This window comes from Miniopterus schreibersii (assembly GCF_964146895.1).
Source record: "Miniopterus schreibersii genome assembly, chromosome: 6".
NCBI classification, from domain to species: domain Eukaryota; kingdom Metazoa; phylum Chordata; class Mammalia; order Chiroptera; family Miniopteridae; genus Miniopterus; species Miniopterus schreibersii.
This window is the reverse complement of record NC_138107.1, coordinates 10814403-10834763: the sequence shown is the minus strand read 5'-3', so window position 1 is coordinate 10834763 and position 20361 is coordinate 10814403. Positions and strand designations below refer to the sequence as shown.

Below are 20361 nucleotides of genomic sequence, written 5' to 3'. Positions count from 1 at the left end.
TTGTATGCATGTATAAAGAAATGTCTAAAAAATTTTTATCAAACATTAACATTGTTATTTTGATTGGGAGATTTCTACTTTCATCTTTGCTCCTTTTGTGTTGTTTGGATTTTTAAAATAAGCGTGGTAGAAATTACCAGTGCTCACCAAAACTTCTAGTTTATTCCTTCTCACACATGCTTCCTTGAGGACAGTTCATGTGACTTGCACTAGCCAATGAAGTGTGAGTGAATGTGAGATGTTACTTTTGCATTGAAGCTTTTAGGAACTAATGTGAGGTTCTCCTTGATCTCTTCCCCTTTTGTGGCAAACCCTGAAGCTTTATGTTGAGATGGTGGCCTCACAAGGTTGTGGCACCTCCCCCAGCCTTGCTGGCTTAGTGTCAAGAATATGGAGCAGAGCCACCATTAAATCATATTGGACAAACAACGTGAGCAAGAAAGAAACCTTTGGGATTTTAAGCCACTGAGATTAGGGTGCTATGTGTTAATTTGCTACCACAATGTAACTTGGTCTATCTTGATGAATATAATGTGTGTGTCATTTACAGTAATTCATTGTTCCTCATAAAATTCAAATGTGGCATGGCTTTTTTAGTAAGAAAACAATGTTTATGTTAGTGCTATCTCATCTATTTTTCCAATGGGTCTGAAGCAACTTATAGTGTTAAAACATATAAATCTGGACAAAAATGTCAAGGATAACAAATTTTTAAAAAGGTAAACTTTAAAAGAAGATAGATGGATATAATAGACAACTGGAATGAGTTAATTATTGCCATTAATGACAGATTTTAACTCTGATTTTTGGGGCAGATAAGTAAAAACAAGGGAAACATTTAGGCATTTTGAATGACAGTTCTCCTTGTTCAGAGCAAGCTTACATGTATTGAACTGTAGGTAAAATATATGCAAGGATCCTGTGTGGCAAAATGGGCAATGTCATGCCTGTGACTTTGAAAGAAATACAAAACTTTACACTTCTATCGGTCTTGTATAATATCTGAGAGCATTATATTAAATATAGTGTATTTAATTAAGTGTATTAGTCAGGTTCCAACCAGGAAAGCAAGTCACTGTATTTAAAACAAGAAAATCAATGCATGGGAGATCCAAGATGGTGGCAGATTAAGTGGAAGCTACATTGACACTCTCCTAAGACCAAACTGGAATTAAAACTAAAATACAGAAAAACCATCCTGAATAATCAACTGCAACTGCAGACGAGCTGGGGAGCACCCTCATAACCAAGGAGGAAAAGTGGAGACCACATAGAGACTGGTAGGAAGTGCAGAGGCGAGAGAGGGCTGGCTGGGCTCCCAAAGGCAGCAGCTGAAGGTCCTGAGGGATAGCTCAGCTGTGGGGGATTCCCACTGAGGACTCTGGGGCCTAAACCCCAGGCTGGGCTTCCCAGCCAAGAGCACCAGCACTGAGAAAGGTGCCCACATAACATCTGGCTGTGAAAAGCAGCAGATTTTCTATCTGCCAGGGAGAAACATCTAGAAATGCAGGCACCCTCTTAAAGAGCCAACACACAAAGTTTTGTGTGCAGCCACTCACCTTGAGCTCCTGCAGAGGGAGGGCAGAGTGGACTAGAGCTGTGTGAGGAAAATCCAAGGGGGGCTGGGTAGGGGGACAGATCTCAGAGAGCATCCATCTGGACCTTGGTGCTGAGTCACTCCCCCATACGGCAGAGGACAATTTCTCAGGCAGACATTTACCTTCCAAAAAGCTTTTGCCTGGGGCAGGTCAGGGGGAGCAATTGTCCCACCCTGTTGGAAAACTTCTGGCCCCAACCCCTGGAATTTCTACAGCCTGAAGCTCCTTAAAAGACTGATTAACAGCCTCTGGGTACTTTGAGTCTTTGCCTGATTTGCTTCTGGACCCAGGGCTTGGAAAAGCAGACCTTGGTGCACATCTTGATCCTGTCCAAACACACCCAGCCCCAGCAGAGGAAACCAGAAGCTGTGGAGTGCGGAAAACTTCAAACAGGTTACTCAAGGCCAGTCACAAACAGCATCTGACATTGGCCTGCACGAGAGACCATCCAAAACACTAGGAGTCCTAGCAGATTTACCTAATACATAGAAATAAATCCAAACAGGCAGCCAAAATGGAGAGACAAAAAAACAAGCCCCAGATAAAAGAACAAAAGAATTCTCCAGAAGAAGAGTTAAATGAAATGGAGATAAGCAATGTATCAGATGTAGAGTTCAGAATACTGATCATAAACATGCTCAACAGCATGAAAAAATATATAGAAACTAAGAAGGAAATTAGGAATGACATAGTAGAAATGAAAAAAAATGGGAAGGAATGAAGAGCAGATTAGGAGAAGATGAGGGTGAGGATTGGATCAGAAAATTATAAGACAAGATAGAAAAAAGTCACTCAATCAGAGAATCAAAAAGAAAAAACAATTAAAAAACAGGAGGACAGTTTAAGGGAGCTGTGGGACAACATGAATGTAACAATATTCACATCATAGGAGTGTCAGAAGAGGCCAAAAGTAAACAAGGGTTAGAGAACCTGTTTGACGAAATTATGGCAGAAAACTTCCTTAACCTGATCAAGGAAAAAGTCACACAAATTCAGGAGGCACAGAGAGTCCCAAGCAAGAAGAACCCAAAGAGGCCCACTCCCAGACACATCATAATGAAAATGCCAAAAATTCAAGACAGAGAGAATATTAAAGGCAGCAAGAGAAAAGCAATCTGTTACCTACAAAAGAGCTCCCATAAGGCTGTCAGCTGATTTCTCATCAGAAACTCTACAGGCCAGAAGGAAATGGCATGAAGTATTTATCCAGCAAGGCTATCATTCAGAATAGATGGTGAAATAAAGAGCTTTCCAGACAAAAAAGGGCTAAAGGAATTTATCACCACCAAACCAGCATTGCAAGAAATGTTGTAATAAGAAGTTGAAATAGAATGAGAAACAGAGGCATAAAGAAATAAACTGGCAATAGATAGGTACCTATCAATAATAACCTGACATATAAATGAATTAAATGTCCAAGCAAAAGACATAGGGTAGATATGAATGGGTAAGAAAACAACACCCAAATATATGCTGTCTACAAGAGACCCACCTCAGAACAAAAGACTCACACAGGCTGAAAACAAACAAAAAAGCTTCTGGAGGACTTTAAAGGAGAGATCAACTGGAATATAACCATAATAGGGGACTTTTAACACCCTACTGACTTTACCAGATAGAACTTTCTGACAAAAAATCAATAAGGAAACAGTGACTTTAAATGACACACTAGATCAGATGGATTTAATTGACATTTACAGAACATTCCACCCCAAAGCTGCGGAACAGGAATTCTCCTCAAATGCACATGGGACATTCTCAAAGATAGACCACATGTTAGGACACAAGACAAGTCTCTACTAGTTCAAGAAGATTGAAATCATATCAAGCATCTTCTCAGACATTTACACCATGGAATACTATGCAGCTGTGAAAATGAAGGATCCCTTACCCTTTGAGACAGCATGGTGGGACCTGGACAGTATTATGCTAAGCGAAATAAGCCAGGCAGGGGAAGACAAGTATCCCATGATCTCACTCGTATGTGGAATCTAATGAACAAGATAGCCCGGCTGGGCGTGGCTCAGCGGTTGAGCGTGGACCTAGGATCCAGGAGATGGGGGTTCGATTCCTGGTCAGGGCACATGCCCGGGTTGTGGGCTCTATCAATGACTCTCTCATCATTGATGTTTCTATCTCTCTCTCTCCCTCTCTTTTCCTCTCTCTGAAATAAATAAAGATGTTAAAAAAACACACCTACTAATGAACAAAATAAACCAATGAACAAAATAGATACAGAGACATAAAAGCATGAAACAGACTGAGGAACCTCAGAGGGAAGGTGGGGGTGGGTGGGTGGGGAGAGATTAACATAAGAATTTATATGCATATATGCATAGCCCATGGACACAGACAAGAGTGATGTGAGGGCCTGGGGGGAGGAGTACAGGGGGGAGGGGATCAATGGGGAGAAAAGGGGGACATTTAAAATACTTTCAACAATAAAAATAAATTTAAAAGAAAAGAGAAAAGAAAATCAACATGGGTAGTTTTGTCTCATGGGTGATGGGAGAATCTGAGAAGCCAGACAGGACGCTGATACAGCGCAAAGGTTACCAACAACAGGAAGCCACTGTGCCAGGCAGGTCTCAGCTAGTAGGAGCCACTGGCAGGAGATGGGGGGGTGCAGAAGAGGAAAGCAGAGTATTTCTCCCTCTCCCTGTCTTCCCAGTTGGATGTATGCTAACAGGGGTCTTGGGGAAATTCTGCCTTTAGAGCTCAGCATCTCTGTGGTGTAGAGCAAAGGAGAGGAAAAGAAACTGAGAACTCAGATCAATTGCTTTTAGCTTATCTTACAAATCAGGAATATACATGTAGGAAGCTGGCAGGAAATCAATTGTGGGTATAGTTTTAAGCACAGAAGCTATTTTTATAGTATTTCCTGCTGATATTTTTATTTTTGGGCAGCTGACTTTTGTATCTATTCCTTGTATTGGTGTCAAACCAGGAGAGAGGAGACAGGGGTCTTATCAGCCACCAAAAACCTTCAACAAGTAACTTGATCATGTTTCGGGTTTGCCATTTGGAGTCTTGCCAGTTCTAACAGCAAGGAATTTTTGTGGCCACAGAGAGAACTGTGAATTTTCAAACTGTGGAGAAAATAGTGTGGGCCTATAAAACGGAGTGAAATGTTAAGGCGAGTACCAGGCATCTGTGCTTCCAGAGTTCTTCCTTCAGCATCTCTGCTGTTGAGTGACATGGTGCCCAAGTCCGTGCCTGTTGCTGATCTTGACATTCAAACTCAGAGATCGTGGTGAGAGCTATTACCATCCATTTGACAGAATCAACTTCTTTCATAAGAATAAAAGTTTTAAAATGTATACCTGAATTTTGCTTGGTGTCTATACACAGGATAGTAAAGAGTATTTTCAGTTTACCTATAATCTGAAAGTAATTAGTATGTGTTTTTTTAAAAAGGCTTTTCCTTAAAGACAGCTTACGTGAACTGCTGTAAGTTCCTGAGAAGATCATTAGACTTTTTAGCCCCATAATAGCTCTGTTCCAGTGATGTGTGTGGTCAGACTTGGAAACTGTTAAGCCAGACTGAATTTTAAAAGGAAGAGAAAAGGGGAAAAAAGTTAAATTCAATTTAAAAAGGGAAAATAGATATGCTAGGCAGCTGGGTTAGTTACTGCCATTGAGCACTAAACTTAGCCATGATCGTTCTTGCAGTCAGGCATAAAGGGGGTGGGGGGGACTATCTGGGATCATGGAGTTTCTGTCGTTCAGAGACCAATTCTTTATGCTGATGATGCGATGACATCCAGTTCCAGGATGACAGACGGGTGATAACATAACTCTGATTGGAGATAGAGGTAAAATTCCTTTACAGTTGGCCATATGTGCCAGCTTTGGCATGCTTAGATTTTCTATATAAATGTGTTTGACTTTGGTTTTTCCCAGATCCTGGAGAAACAGCCCACAGGGAAGCAATCTTCTGAGTTCTGACATCAGCAGAAGAGCCATCACTAACTCTGACATTCAGTGTTCCCAAAATTATTGTCAGCTAATCAGTCTTTGAGGACGTAAAAATAAAAAAATCCATCAAACTGATTCCAGACTTATTAGGAGATATATAGCATAATAAACGATAGTAGGATGTCCTTAATCGAAAGGTGAATCATAATTGCTAGAACATTCTTGCTATACATTCCAGATTGCTCCAAAGCTTACTGTTATTTATTTATCTTTATTGTTAAAAATATTACAGATGTCCCCTTTTCCCCCATTACCCCCCCCCCCCCCCCCCCCCCCCCCCGGCCTTCACCACACTGTTGTCTGTGACCATGGGTTATGCATAAATGCATGTAAGCTCTTTGGTTAATCTCTCCCCACCCACCCACCCACCCACCCCCGACTTCCCTCTGAGATTCATCAGTCTGTTCTTCTAAATTTTAAACAGAATCATGTGCCTGGTCTATTTTTCTCTTTTACAAACTACTTTGACAACATGCTAGAAATCCTTCAGCCAGGGAAAATGATTTCGATTACTTGTTTAACAGCCTGGTGTCTTGTACAGAGGCAAGTCAGAAAGGGAGATGAGCAGCTTAGGATCACTGATTTCAACAGAGGGCTATCTCACTGGCGGCATTTTGCTGCTAGACAGCGTTCTGAAACCATCTCAAAGAGACCAAGGCAGGTGTTCCTAGGGCCGCAGGCTAGACCAGCAGGTCTGCCAGGCCCCGCTGTTCAGGCTGAGTCAGAGAACGTGAGGCACAGCCCACTTACTGTGCGAAGAGCTAGACAGGGAATTATTTATCCAGTGTGGGGAGGCCTAGGTAATCCTGAGTTGAGCGCGAGTTTTTACCTGAACGGCTAGGATATCAGCCTGGAGAACACATGGAGGTCTGTACTTTGAGTCTTCCATTCGGGTCGAGCAGATGAGGTGACCAGGCCAGCTGGGACAGGCAGGCTGGAGAGGGCGATCGGAGTGGAGAACTGGGTGGACAGCTGGGCTCTGGACTCTGGCTGCTGCTGCTGGACTTGGCTGGTTTCCTTTAAAGGGTCTCAAGTGTATACGTTGTGTGCTCCTGTTCAGGCTAAGAGATTTTCTTAGCCTAACCTGTTCTAGATTAGTGGAAATTCTTGTGGAGATATTTCACTCTGAAATAGCAGTGATTAAAAAAAAAGACTTTGGTATATAAGAATAGAATATAAGGTAAAGTTATGGCAAGAAATAAACAAGTATTTAAAAGATCCTAGAATATCTTATATTATAAAGAGAGTATGTAGCTCACTGAAGGCTGTATTAAAGATAATCATTTTTGAAGTTCCTGAAAACATGTGAGATTAAAAGTAGAAAAATTGTTACAAAAATCATGAGTACATTATGTAGACACAAAAACCATATTTTACTTATCAATTCCTGGCTCTGCAATCAAATTTCCAATCTTGAAGATGGTCACCCCCCTACACACAGCATCATGGATATTTTAAAAAGTGAAAATTTTAAATGGATCCTAGTTGAATGGCCAATAAAATCATAGAATATGAGGGTTGGCTGTTGTGCATCTGCGGAACCCCAAAGGGAGGAGGAATGAACGGCCTTTGGAAATGGTTATTAGTCTTACCCAATCCTATTGTTATCCTGTTTCTTTTTAAATTTCTGTTTTAGCCTAGGAGTGCTTCCTGCTCAGTAGAAAATGGTTTTGTCCTATGAAATGTGAGACTTTTTACCATATAAAATAGCTTCTGAGAGTGGAAGCCCCGCCCATGGGCCAATGGCCTGAAGGGCTGTGGGAGTAGCTTTAGCCTTAAGTACAAGCTTGTGCTGTTTCCTCAGTTTAACTGTGTATTATGAAAAGTATTACCACTGTACAGCCACACTGCTCCTCCAAGCCCCTTCTGTGTAGCTAGTTTGAAGCCACCATAGTCTGCGAGGGTCGTTATTGAGTCACCTTTTATAGTCTGCACCACTCTCTGCATTGCACGGAGTGGGCTGGCCTCCGCTCACTCACTTGTAGCCCAGTGGATCACACCATCATGGCCAACTGTAGCAAACTGTCCATTACAATGACCTTTTAAAAATTGATGGACATTTAAAAATCCATTTGGAACAATCCATTCTTTTGACTTTTCTAGAGTTTGGATATTAATGGTCCTCTACTCTGTGCACATATGTCAAAGGGCCTTTCTGAACATAATATCTAATGCCAACTGAGAAGAGTCCAAGGGAATTCACGAAGATAAATAAATTTCGAGTAGGATTATTTTGGGAGGAGGAAGAGGGCATTCCTTCCCAGTAAGCAATACTAGGCAATATTTGACCAGAAAGAGGGCATTCTGCGCAAGATAAAGGGTAGTTGAAGACATGGAGGGCAGTGGTTAAGCGCTCTGGTATTAGGCACAAAGAATAGTTGAAGTCCAAGGTAGGTTAGAGAGGTTTCAGTCAATCCAGCTGTTTGAAACAATTGTAATTTTTAGACTCAAATGAATTATATTCCATGCACTCAAAGAGCCCGCAGATGCAGGCTCCGAATTATTTGCAGATTTTTAGAAATTACAAAACATGCCATAGAGTCTAGAAAACTAGAAATGAGCAAGAGCCAACACTTTAACACATATATTTGAACACTGTTGTTATGTTACGTTATGTTATGTTTTATGTTATGTTGTTATGTTATGTTGTTATATTTTCATGTTATGTTATGTTATGTTATGTTGTTATGTTATGATGTTATGCTAGGGTTACAGTGATGAAGAAGACTCAGCCCCTGCCCTCGAGGAGCTCGGAGCCCTGGCGGGAGGAGGAAGTGGGGGAGCTTTGTAGAGGAGGTGACCTTCAGATGGACCCTGAGTGAGAAGTAAAGGACTTTGCTGCACTGGAGATGAGAAAGGGGAAAGACTAACTTGCATTGACCATAGACTGCAGATATGACGAATCTACAAGGGACCCAGTGAGCCTAGGTTTTTAGATTTCTGCCCCATAAATAAAAGTCACCTATTCTCAACTTTCCAAAAAAGTAAACACATTTGGAAAGGACAAGTTAATTTTATTGATACTAAGCCCTAAGAAAGAGATCTGAAAAACAGGTTATTAAATAATAGCCAATAAGCAATTAGGAAAGAGTCAGCATATTAATTGATTCATTGAAACTAATTTCATTCACTTTTCTGATAGGGTTATAAAAATTCACAGGTCAAGTGAATTCATTTTATTTCACGAAGTCTCCCAAAATACCCTCAGGGACACAAAGAGGAGCTGAAGGTACACAAAAGTATTTGGATTAAATCCAATTTGAAAACACCCATAACTGTCACCTAGCAGAGTGGAGAGCGGTGGTGTCCTGACGGAATGTCGTTTGCCCTCCTTGGTGTCCCGCACGTCATCTGGGTGAAACTACACAAGATACGTTCACTCATTCATAGCACTAAATTGAAAACAGATCAAGATCTGGGATTATACCAACGGATTGTAATGTTGGGGTGAAAATTCGTCAAACGCAGTCATCAAATGTGTGTGTGTGCGTGTTTTCCACAGAAATCCCATAGCATGGGTAAAAGGCTGGGCAAATGTGGGATAATGCTTCAGGTGCTGTTTACTGGCAGCACCGGGTTTAGATGGCCCAGATTCCAGTGTCTTCTGTGGTTAGGACACTTTTGAAAGGATGTATTCAATTCAGAGTGTGAAAGTGCCACATTTAAAAAAGAGTTTGATAAACAGTTGCATAAGCCAGTAGAAGAAACTAGAGCTGTTTAGTCTTAGGGAGCATGTCAGTCTAACCCCAGGATATAGGTTGGATTGACATAATCAAGTAAGTCTTTTAAAAGTAGTCCTCTGCCTGCAAGGTGGAGAGCAACTGAAGGAGACCAGAGTCGAGATGCGGAGACTATAAGAGAACGTAGTAACCCAGGTGAAAGGTAAAGGACATTTAGGGACGGACAGAAGTGGAGGTAAATCCAACAGGAATAGGACAGATTGGGTACCCGTTCGTGGGACACAGGCTGAGGGGAAGCGATGGGTTTGCTTTGGGGAAATATTTCGGTCCAGATGTTGGTAAGGCATTTTAGTGACAGTCACCAGTCAAGCTCCTAGGCATTCTAACCTGGAGAACAGAAAAATTGTCGTTGGAAGTAAGGATATGGAGGCACCTGAATAGAGTGACTATCAACAGTGATGGACATTTATATGCCCTTTTCAGTTCATGGGCCACTTCAGCGCTCAGTAACTCAGTTGCTATTTAGTACAGTTATTTGCAGCGAAGAAGTCTCATTATGGCATTACAAAGCTATGAAAACTGAAGTTACTTTCTGTAAATTTGCTTAAGATTTCAACACTAGTAAGTGATGGAACCAGATTTAACATGAGGTCATTCAGTACCAAATGCCAAGGGTGTTTTTTTTTCCTTTTTTTAAAAAAATTAAATTATACTTGACATACAATATTATATTAGTTTCGGATGTACAGCATAGCAACTCAACATTTATCTACCTTACCAAGTGATCACCATGAGTCTCGCACTCTCTGTCACCATGCAGAGTTGTTATGATATTGCTGACATTCCCTGGGCATTACATTCCATACTTGTGGCTTATTTTATAACTGAGAGTTTATACTTCTAAATCCCCTTTCCCTTTCGGTCCACCCCCCCTCCCTTTTGGTGATCATCAGTTTGTTACCTCTGTCTGAGTTTGTTTCTGTTTCATTTTATTAATTTGTTTTGTTTTTTAGAATTCACACAGAAGTGAAATCATACAGCGTTGGTCTTTGCCTGATTTATTCTATAGGATGATACGCTCCAGGTTCATCCGTGTTGTCCCAAATGACAAGATTTCCTTTTTTATGGCTGAGTAGTATTCCATTGCATCTATATTTTTCCTTTATCCAGTCATCTATCGATAAACACTTGGGTTGCTTCCATATCTTGGCCGTTTAAACAGTGAAAATCAAAAGCCCAAAGAGGAGCCACACACGCCTGCCAGAACGGCCGCCGTCCACAGTGCAGCACAGGGCACGTGTCGGCGAGGACGCGGGCAACGGGGACACTCGCACTCTGTTGGGCTGTCAACTAGTCCAGCCACCGTGGAAAGCAATACTGCGGAGGTTCCTCAGAAATGAAATAGGACTACACATAACCCAGCAACTCCTCTTCTGGGTATTTATCCGAAGGAAACAAAAGCACTCATTTGAAAAGCTGTACGCACCCCCATGTTCATTGCAAATACTGAGATTTTTGGTGTGTGATTTTTTAACTCCACTAAGGGCCTATCCGGTGAGAATTGGAACAACAGAAGGAAGAGTTCCCCAAGGAAAGAAACGTGTTGACCGTAGCTTGGAGCATGTCTATTTTAGGGGCCGGAGAGAAAAGGGCCCAGTAAAGGGAAAGGGGACAGAAGACTGCTGGGGTGTTTGACTCTGGACAGCAGGGAGTAGGGGCGGAGAGCTCCCGGGGTGGGGGGGGGGAGTGTGGCCTGCTTAGGTGTTGGGGTGCTTGGGGGGCTCGGGATGCTCGGTGCTAGGTTTGCCTTTTTCTCACCACTGCCTCTCATTTTACACATTTTGTCTTTAGCACTTGAGCTATATTGTAGATTCCTTGAGGGCAAGGTCCCCATCTTATTTTCCCTCGGGTCTCTGCACTGCCTAACACAGAGCTGTACACATGGACTGACATGAAATGCGAAAGCTCCCTGCGTGGGGAAGATTAATCATCACTCGAATTTTTCCAAAGGCACAGTCTCTAGTGCCAAGAGCACATTTGTTTAAAATGTGCGCTGAAATTTGAATGAATCTGCCTAAATGGTGCCATCTGTTCTTAGGCAGTTTCAGAAATGCTTTAATACAATTTTACCTTTAAAAGGACAAGCGCCCATGAGACATCAAGACGTCCTTAAATAAACACAGGGCAGACACCCACACATTCAATCATACTTAAACGGCTACACGTAAAGAATGTTTTCTGAGGTTTAAGAAAATTTTAGCTAAGAGGACACCAACTCCTACTTCATGCAGAAAATATTTATGAGAAGTTACAAAATTGTAGACATGGACTCCTACAGCATATCCCGGCATTTTAATTACAGACTCCAGAAAGACAATGTAATTGATGTGAAGCTCACGTTGCTTTGAAATGGGTACACTCTCCCAGTGTTCACTAATGGCCTGCATTTTACTGCGACTTCAGGATATCAGTTGAGAAGCCGAAGGCAGCTGTTGGGGGCAGGCACTATGGTTTTCGTTTATATCGATCGTCAACTTGACTTTCATTACAGTGCTGTAGGATTTATTGTCGTGTGAATGTAACAGTGAAATGAAACCCATGTTTAAGTTCTGCAAATAACTTACAGTCACTTCCAAAACACCTCAACTTAGGTTCTAAATTTGAGTTTGCGGTTTTACATGCACAGTTATTTGCTGATCCACTTTAGCAAAATCACACACTGGCCAGGCCGGGTATAATTATTGTGGCAACAAGTAATGGGTCAAATTTTCAGCCTATTTAACTCACTAGCTACATCATCATCACCAAAACTATGCCAGTATTTTGACATATGTGCATTTTGCTCATTGGCGTAAGTCACTGATAGTGTGTATCGAGAATGTATATTTACAGACACAATTTCTGGTTGAAAGAGCATCTAAGCATGTTAACCTAGCTGCACACATGTGCATCCATATGGAGAGTCTTTGGTTAAATTCCATTCTGCAAAAGTGGAGCTCTGAAAACTCATATGAACATTCATCTGGGATATTTTTAGATAATTTTATTTTTAGATGATTTTGGGTATCAGAATTTGCTTAAGATAATTTTTTTTATCTTTATTGTTGAAAGTATTACAGATGATGCCCCTCTTTTCCCCCCACTGCCCCCCTCCACCCGGATCCCGCCCCCCCAGGCCTCCCTCACCCTGTTGTCTGTGTCCATGGGTTATGCATATATGCATATAAGTTCTTTAATCTCTTCCCGCCCCCGTCCCCCCTTCCCTCTGAGATTCGTCAGTCTATTTCATGTTTCCATGCCTCTGGTTCTATTTTATTCAGTAATTTTTTTCATTAGATTCCTTGTTCATTTATTTTGATTTTAGATTCAAATGTTGATAGCAATGTATTTATTGCCATTTTACTGTTCATATTTTTTTATCTTTTTTCTTCTTCTTCTTAAAGAAGACCCTTCAACATTTCATGTAATACTGGTCTGGTGGTGATAAACTCCTTTAGCTTTTCCTTGTCTGGGAAGCTCTTTATCTGACCTTCAGCTCTAAATGATAGCTTTGCTGGGTAGAGTGATCTTGGTTGTAGGTTCTTGCTTTTCATCACTTTGAATATTTCGTGCCAGTCCCTGCAGAGTTTCTGTTGAGAAATCAGTTGACAGTCTCATGGGTGCTCCCTTGTAGGTAACTAATTGCTTTTCTCTTGCTGCTTTTAAGATTCTCTTTGTCTTTAACCTTTGGCATTTTAATTATGATGTGTCTTGGTGTGGGTCTCTTTGGGTTTCTCTTGTTTGGGACTCTGCACTTCCTGGACTTATAATTCTTTTTCTTTTACCAGATATGGGAAGTAACTCATACGAACATTCATTTGGTATATTTTTAGATGTTTTTGGATATCAGAATTTTGCTTCCAATAATTTTTAAATAAAAGTAGTATAAAGTTGAAGTCCCCTTGTCAGCTTTTCACTTCTGCCCCTCACAAAGGCAACCACTATCAACTTGCCATACCCTTCCAGTCCGTATCATCTTTTCCATCACCATTTATCCCCTCTATGTCCGTGCCTACCTCCACCTCCCCGCCAAGTCACCATACTGTTGTGCATGTCCATGAGTGGTCTCTCTCTCTCTCTTCTTCCATTTTTGCTCAATCCCTCTACCCCTCCCCACATTCCCTCTCCCACCAGAGCTGTCAGTCTGCTCACTATCTGTGAGTCTGTCTCTATTTTGCTTGGTAGTTCAGTTTGTTCATTAAATTCCACATATGAGTGAAATCATATGGTACTTGTCTTTCTCTGACTGGCTTATTTCACTTAGCACAATGTTCTCCATGTCCATCCATGCCATCTCAAAGGGTAAAATTTTCTTCCATTTTATGTTAGAGTAATATTCTATTCTATATTCGTACCACAGCTTTTATATCCACTCATTTACTGATGGGCACTTGGGCTGCTTCCAAACCTTGGCTACTGTAAATAATGCCCCAATGAACACAGGGGTACATGTATTCTTTCAAATTACTGTTTCAGGTTCCTTCAGATAAATTCCAAGAAGTGGGATCACTGGGTCTAAGGCAGCTCCATTTTTAATTTTTTGAGGAAACTCCATACTGTTTTCCACAGTGGCTGCACCAACCTGCATTCCCACCAACAATGCACAAGGGTTCCCTTTTCTCCATATTTTTATTTTTTTAATGACCTAAGTTATAGCACCATGGATAAATATTTCTAGATCACATATTACATTTTTAATTATATAGGATCTGTCATAGCATTTATATCACTTTTTAGCTTGCTATTTTTCCTCAGCCTTCTATTTTAGAAATTAATCTAGGTCAATCTATCCAAAAGTTGCTTCATTTTAATGTCTCTGTGGTTTGAATTATCCCAGTTTATTCATCTTTTAAACCAGAGATGTCCCCCCTCTTTCTCTGTCCTGGTGTATCTGTCCCAGATTTCTCTTAGGAAATATACCTAGTAGTCTATTTATGGGTTGTGGATTATAAGCCTTTGCAACTTTACCACGTATTATCAAATTGCTCTCAAAAGAGGTTCTTAATTTATATTCCCACCAGCAGCATTAAAAGTTACCATTTATTTATATTCTTACAAACACTTTTGTTAAACTTTAGTTTTAAAGTTTTTTGCCAGTATGATGGATATGAATGAAATAGTTTATTGTTACATCTCTAATTATTTTGGCCTAATTATTTGTGAGTTTAAACATTTTAAAAAATACTTATTGACCATTTTCAGGTTTATGCTTTATGGGTTGCTTGTTCAAATCCTTTGCTCGTTTTTCTCTGAGGCTTTGTCTTTTTTCTTATTGATTTGTGGGAGTTATTTATTTCCAATATTAATCTTTTGTCGGCCATATTGTTAGGGGCAGAGATGATGATCGTGCCCTTTTGACGGTGATTGCTAGCTATAGTTATAAGAAATATTGCCTGGCTGGGCATGGCTCAGCGGTTGAGCACCGACCTAGGATCCAGGAGATTGGGGTTCGATTCCCAGTCAGGGCACATGCCCGGGTTGTGGAATCCATCCCCAGTAGGGGCCGTGCAGGAGGCAGCGGATCAATGACTCTCTCATCACTGATGTTTCTCTCTCTCTCCCTCTCCCTTCCTCTCTCTGAAATCAATAAAGACATTTAAAAAAAAAAAAAGAAATATTAATCATGTTCTGTTAACTGTGATTGTTCTGTTCGAATTAGAAAAAGCACTTTCTAACCTGGCTGGGAGCTGTACTCCCCGGGACATGGGAATTACCCTTGGAATGCGGTCCCGTCTCCTTTTCAGAGAACCACATATCATCATGGAAAGATTAATCGCCATGTTCCCCAAACAGTGGAATCCTGGAGGCGCCCGCCCTTTGCGACCCCCAGCCCACCTTGCCTACTTCCCCGTGCCTGTAATTCCTACTTTCCCATGTAATCTTTGTCCTACCCAATATAAGCAGCTGGCTATTGGGGGGTGGCAGAGCAGATTTTCATGGATGACCTGCTGCTCTCCCATACTGCCGGCAATATTGAAATAAACGCTTATACATGATTCAACCCTGTCTCTGCTTTATTGGCTCAAGTGGTGACAGGCAGCCTGGACTCATTGCTATCCTGTTTCAATATGTCTTGCAAATATCTTCTTTCAACCTTTAAACTTTGTGGTGGATTTTATCACACAGAAGTTTGGATTATTAGATCAAATATTTTAAATCAATTTATTTTTTTATTTTATGCCTTATCATAAAATATCCATTACTACCTTGAATTGATTACAATATTCTACCATATTTTCTTATGTTAATGTCAAAGTTGTATTATTTTATACATAAGTCTTTAATCATTCTGGAATTTATTTGTGTGTATATAGTATGAGGAACTATCTAAATGTGTGTTTATCAAGATGGATGGCCAGTTATTCCAGCGCCATCCTTTCTCACGGTGGCGTGATGTCACCTCTATCCTGCAGAATTCCTACATGAACAGAGAATGTTTCCCTGACCTCGTGTCATTACCTGTTCCTGTGCCAGAACCTCTCTGTTTTAACTATGATGGCATCATGATATACTGTGATATATAGCAGGACACATCTCCCTTCCCGGTTCTTCCTTCACATAATTATTTTTTGTTATTTTTCAATATTTTCTGTTCCACCTGATTTTTAGAATAAATTAGTTTGTTCTGTTCCAGAAACAAAACCTGTGGCATTTCTTATTTCAACTGCATGGAATATGTAGGTTAATATAGAGACATTAACATATAGATTAATTTTGTTTTCTCACCCATGAAACAGTATTTTAGTATCTAGCACACCATTTATTCAGGTTTTATTTTTGTGTCTTTCATATAATTTTGTCTTTTTCCCTACAAATTACACATTTTATAGGATTAATCCCTTATTATTTCATCGTCTTTGTGCCATTATGATAATACTTCCTGATTGCTGCTAGATCATTAGAGCCTCATTGATTTTGCATTTTAATCTTGCACCCAGCACCCCTGCTAAACATTGTAGGTCTTAACACTTTGTTTGCAGATGCTCTTGCATTTTCTGTGTAGACCACCATTTTTCCTATATATAATGGCACATTCTCTCTTATTTTCCTGTCACTATGCCTTGCATTTCTTTTTGTTGTTTATTACATTGGCTGGGACCTCCGGTTCAGTGTTAGGTGGTAGCAGTGATGCTGGGCATCTTTGTCTATGGGTTGTGTTTACAGTTGTGTAATGAACCCATGATAGCCACCCATTCTCACCGTTTTCCCATGATAGCCAGAGTGAGCGTTTCAGTATGGCCATCCAAGGTTAAGTAAGGTATGAACTGTGGTCATGTAATGAAATAAAATGATCGTATTAGTAAGAGGACCCAAGCTTTACCACACTCGAAGTCCTTTCTTAAGTTCTGAATTAACCCATCTACACCTGTTACCAGGCATTCGAGATGGAATACAGTGAAGGTAATTCGCCTGAAGGGTCTCAGCTACGGGTATTTTGTTGTTGTTTTTCCATTTGACAGCGTTGGCTTCATGGCAAATGTCTTGCGGGAAATATAAATTTATATCTGCTGATATTCTTCAACATTCCTCATTGTTCACACTCTTTGTTTTGAAATTTCTTTTTTGTAGACTCCTATGAACCAAGCTTCAACTCGTTCCCACTGCATTTTCACTGTTCATTTGTCAAGCAAAGAACCAGGCTCTGCAACTGTCCGACATGCCAAACTTCACCTGGTGGACCTGGCGGGCTCCGAGCGAGTCGCCAAGACTGGAGTAGGGGGCCTGCTTCTAACAGAGGCCAAGTATATCAACCTGTCTCTGCATTACTTAGAACAGGTAAAGTGGGCAGAATGGGCTGTAACTGTACCTACCACTTGTTGACCGTGTATTTTGCATCTGGGGTTCTCCTGACATTTTTGTTTTGTTTTGTTTGGTTTTGTTTCTTTGCTTTTTTCACTGTGGTGAAATATACATAACATAAACATTCCCTTTTAATAATTGTTTTAATCCTTCCTGAGGATATGTTTATTGATTTGGAGAGAGAGAGAAAAAGACAGAGAGACATCCATGAAACAGAGAAACATCAATCGATTGCCTCTGGTATGTACCCCAACTGGGGATTGAACCCCAAATCTGGATATGTGCCCTGACCAGGGATCGAACCTGCAACCCTTTCAGTGCTGAACGATGCCCAGCCAACTGAGCCACCCAGGTCAGGGCTATTTTTAATTTATGAATTGGATTTTGAGGGCAGAGAAAGCTCATCCGAATTTATCTAAATAAACCTTCCAGAAAAACATTCTCATGTCTAAAATGAGTGAACCAAATGAGATTTCTCAGATTCCTTTCAGCTCTGCGAGTATTAGTGCTGTGACTTGAATGTTAAAGACGGCTGCTACTTCCAAATTCAGAAAAGAAGAGAAACCTGACCACAGACTGGAGTGGGGGAGTGCAGAGCACCTTGGCAAGGCAGAAGGACTTGTTAATGAGTTATTGGAGCCTAAAATATTTGAGAGGAAAAAAACCAACCTTTTTAACTGCCTAACAAACCCTGTTGAGACTGATGTTGTTTTGGTGTTAGATGCTTTGTAATGGTCAAGTTGGTTGAAAGAGCGCTTGAAGGAAAACCTAGGGAGCTCTGTCTGAACAAGGTGCACATAGTTAGACTCTGACCAAAGGAATCCCAGTAACGCGGCCCCAGAGGTGCGGGCACTTGGCATACAAATCACTCTCGTGTCCCTGACAAGTGTCAGCACTCCCGAGCTCCTTCCTGCTCGAGTAGCACACACCGCTTCTACTTAGCAGAGCTTTTTACTTGACAGGACACTTAGGAAACACGGACAGGAAAACATAATGGACTGTATTCAAAGCCCTTTATTTCAAAGAAATGTACCTCCTTGCTTCAGATGGCAGCATTGTCTATTTTTATTCCCATTATGACCATCTGTTCACACAAAATAACATTCATCAGTTAAATCAGAATTTCCACCAATTGTAATCACTCAAGAGAAATGTGCTGCTCCTAATCCTTTCTTTTTCTTTATTTTACGCAATCTTTGCGAGCTGCTACTTGTCATTAAAACTTTTTCTGTCCCCTCGTATCTTCTCTTCAAAATCCTCATAACATCAGCCCCATGGGAGAAGTGTTGGTGGCATTTGATTTGCTATATAACTGCTTCACTTCTTTAACAAATATCTATAAGGAACAATAATGTTCCCTGAGCGTGGTGGTGAGCAAAATAGCAGCAGTCCTTGCCCCAAAGGTCTCCTGGCCGAGTGGAGGGAGACATGCGTTGAATAAGGGTCGGTGAAGTGCGTGTCCGCGCCCCTGGGGGGGGGAGGCGGGGGAGAGCTGTGCAGAGGAGCCCCTGGAGCAGGGGGGCCTGCAGTGCTGCACGTAGACCGAGGGGAGAGCGCTGGAGGCTGTCTCAGTGGCGACATTAAGCAGACACCTGAGGGGTGCGTGGGATTGAGCCCGGCCAGGGGGGTGAGCGCGTGTCAGGCAGGGCTCCGGGAGCCTGCACCCCAGCTCCAGCCTGGGGTGGCTGCCCCCAGCGTCGCAGGGGTGCTCCGCTCACGCGCCACTCACTGCTGGTTCCCAGTGGAACGCATCTGCTTCCCGCTCCCCCCTGCATCCCTGCAGCTGCTCACTGTTTGCACTGGTGTGCACGTGCCTTCGCAGAGGCCATAGCATCACACAATGAGACAGGAGACATCAGCAGGAGAGGAAAGAAGAGCATAAATATGGAAAACTAGTATGTGGACGTGGGATGTGGGGCTGAGAAAGTCAACCAGTCGCCGCCAGAGAGAAAGTAGGTGCGTAGCAGAGAAATTTGGGAATTTCACACAGAAAGAGCTCAGAAAGAGCCAAAGCGGATCCAGGAATGGGAGTGAGAGAAGGGCAGCGGGCACTGTTAATGAAACGGCAGTTCAGAGACTTTCGCAGCCAACTTTTCTTTATGTGCCTGATGGGCCCAGAAGTGCAACGCAAATTAGCTTAATTAGCTTCATTCATTCATTCAACACATTGGGACTGAGTGCCCACTGTGTGCCACGAGTTATGTCAGGCAATGGGGATACATGTGTGGCTGAGCAACGGTCTGTGAGAGAGCAAACCATAGAAGCGGATTCTCCCCTACAGCGAGGCGAGTGCTGCGATAGGACGCCCTGCGCCCGTAATGATCACGTCCTCTCGGTCTCAGTTTCACTAATAAGATGGAGATGGGTTAGGCCCCGGACCTGTTGGCAACCTTTGCTACAGTCATTAGCCCACAGTGGCTCTAGAAATTCTATGCGGAATTGGAGCTGCCCTCTGGCCGTAACTGTGAGCCCTTCCACCTGCTCGCAGGGCGCAGGCTCCCTGAGCCAAAGGCGCCTTACTGTGCTCTGCACAAATAACACCCTGTTTGCTGGTTTTGGAGTTCTGTTGTTGGTGTTGGAGTTCTCTTTGTGCGTGCAGCACTTTTTCCAAAAAGCATCCTCAAAAACATTTTAAACCACAATCGCAGGGCACGTCTCAGCCCAGAAATCGAGCCCACGGAAGATAAAGGGGCCACGCATTCTTGTTCTGACCGTGGGCCTCCCGGTGCTCCTCGGTCTCCAGCAGCCCAGGGGTGCAGCGTGAGCAGGGAGCACCACCCAGCAGGGACTGTCTCCCTCTGCAGAAACCCGAGCTGCCCACTCACCCCAGCCGGCTGTCCACACGAGCGGGACTTCCAGGTGTCCGCCTCCACTCGCCTTCCACCCAATGCTTTGTGCTCAGGAGAAGAACCCCAGGTGCCAGTGCCCGCTGTGACCACTCCAACCTTTAGTTTTCAGAGGGTAATTTCCATGCGCTTCTGAACTCTTAAAAGAAAACCACTTTAATTCATTCAATAGTGAACCGAACTATTGATCTTAGGCCTGGTTTCTAGGTACCTGGAGGTATTATTAAGTATAATGTGAGGTTTCCCTCTTTGTCACCTAAAGATTGCCTTCAGGAACATGTTATTGTATTTATCCATGAAATCCAAAATGGAAGTAAATATTTTTTTAAAGATCCAGGTTGTATGCCGACCTCCTTACCCTGTGCCATTCAGGTCATTTGGCTCCTGCCCAATGTGGAGAGCCCATAGCTTCCCCTACCT

The 20361-nt window shown here is 42.1% G+C and overlaps 1 protein-coding gene across 2 annotated transcripts in view; it reads left to right on the top strand.

The window, feature by feature from the left end:
* KIF6 (kinesin family member 6) overlaps positions 1-20361 on the top strand; it is a 335606-nt gene that overhangs the window by 103412 nt on the left and 211833 nt on the right. For both annotated transcript variants that reach the window (XM_081140158.1, XM_081140157.1), the window contains exon 7: positions 16865-17071. In XM_081140158.1, coding sequence (XP_080996284.1) covers positions 16865-17071 — 207 coding nt within the window. The remainder of the gene's footprint in view (positions 1-16864; positions 17072-20361) is intronic.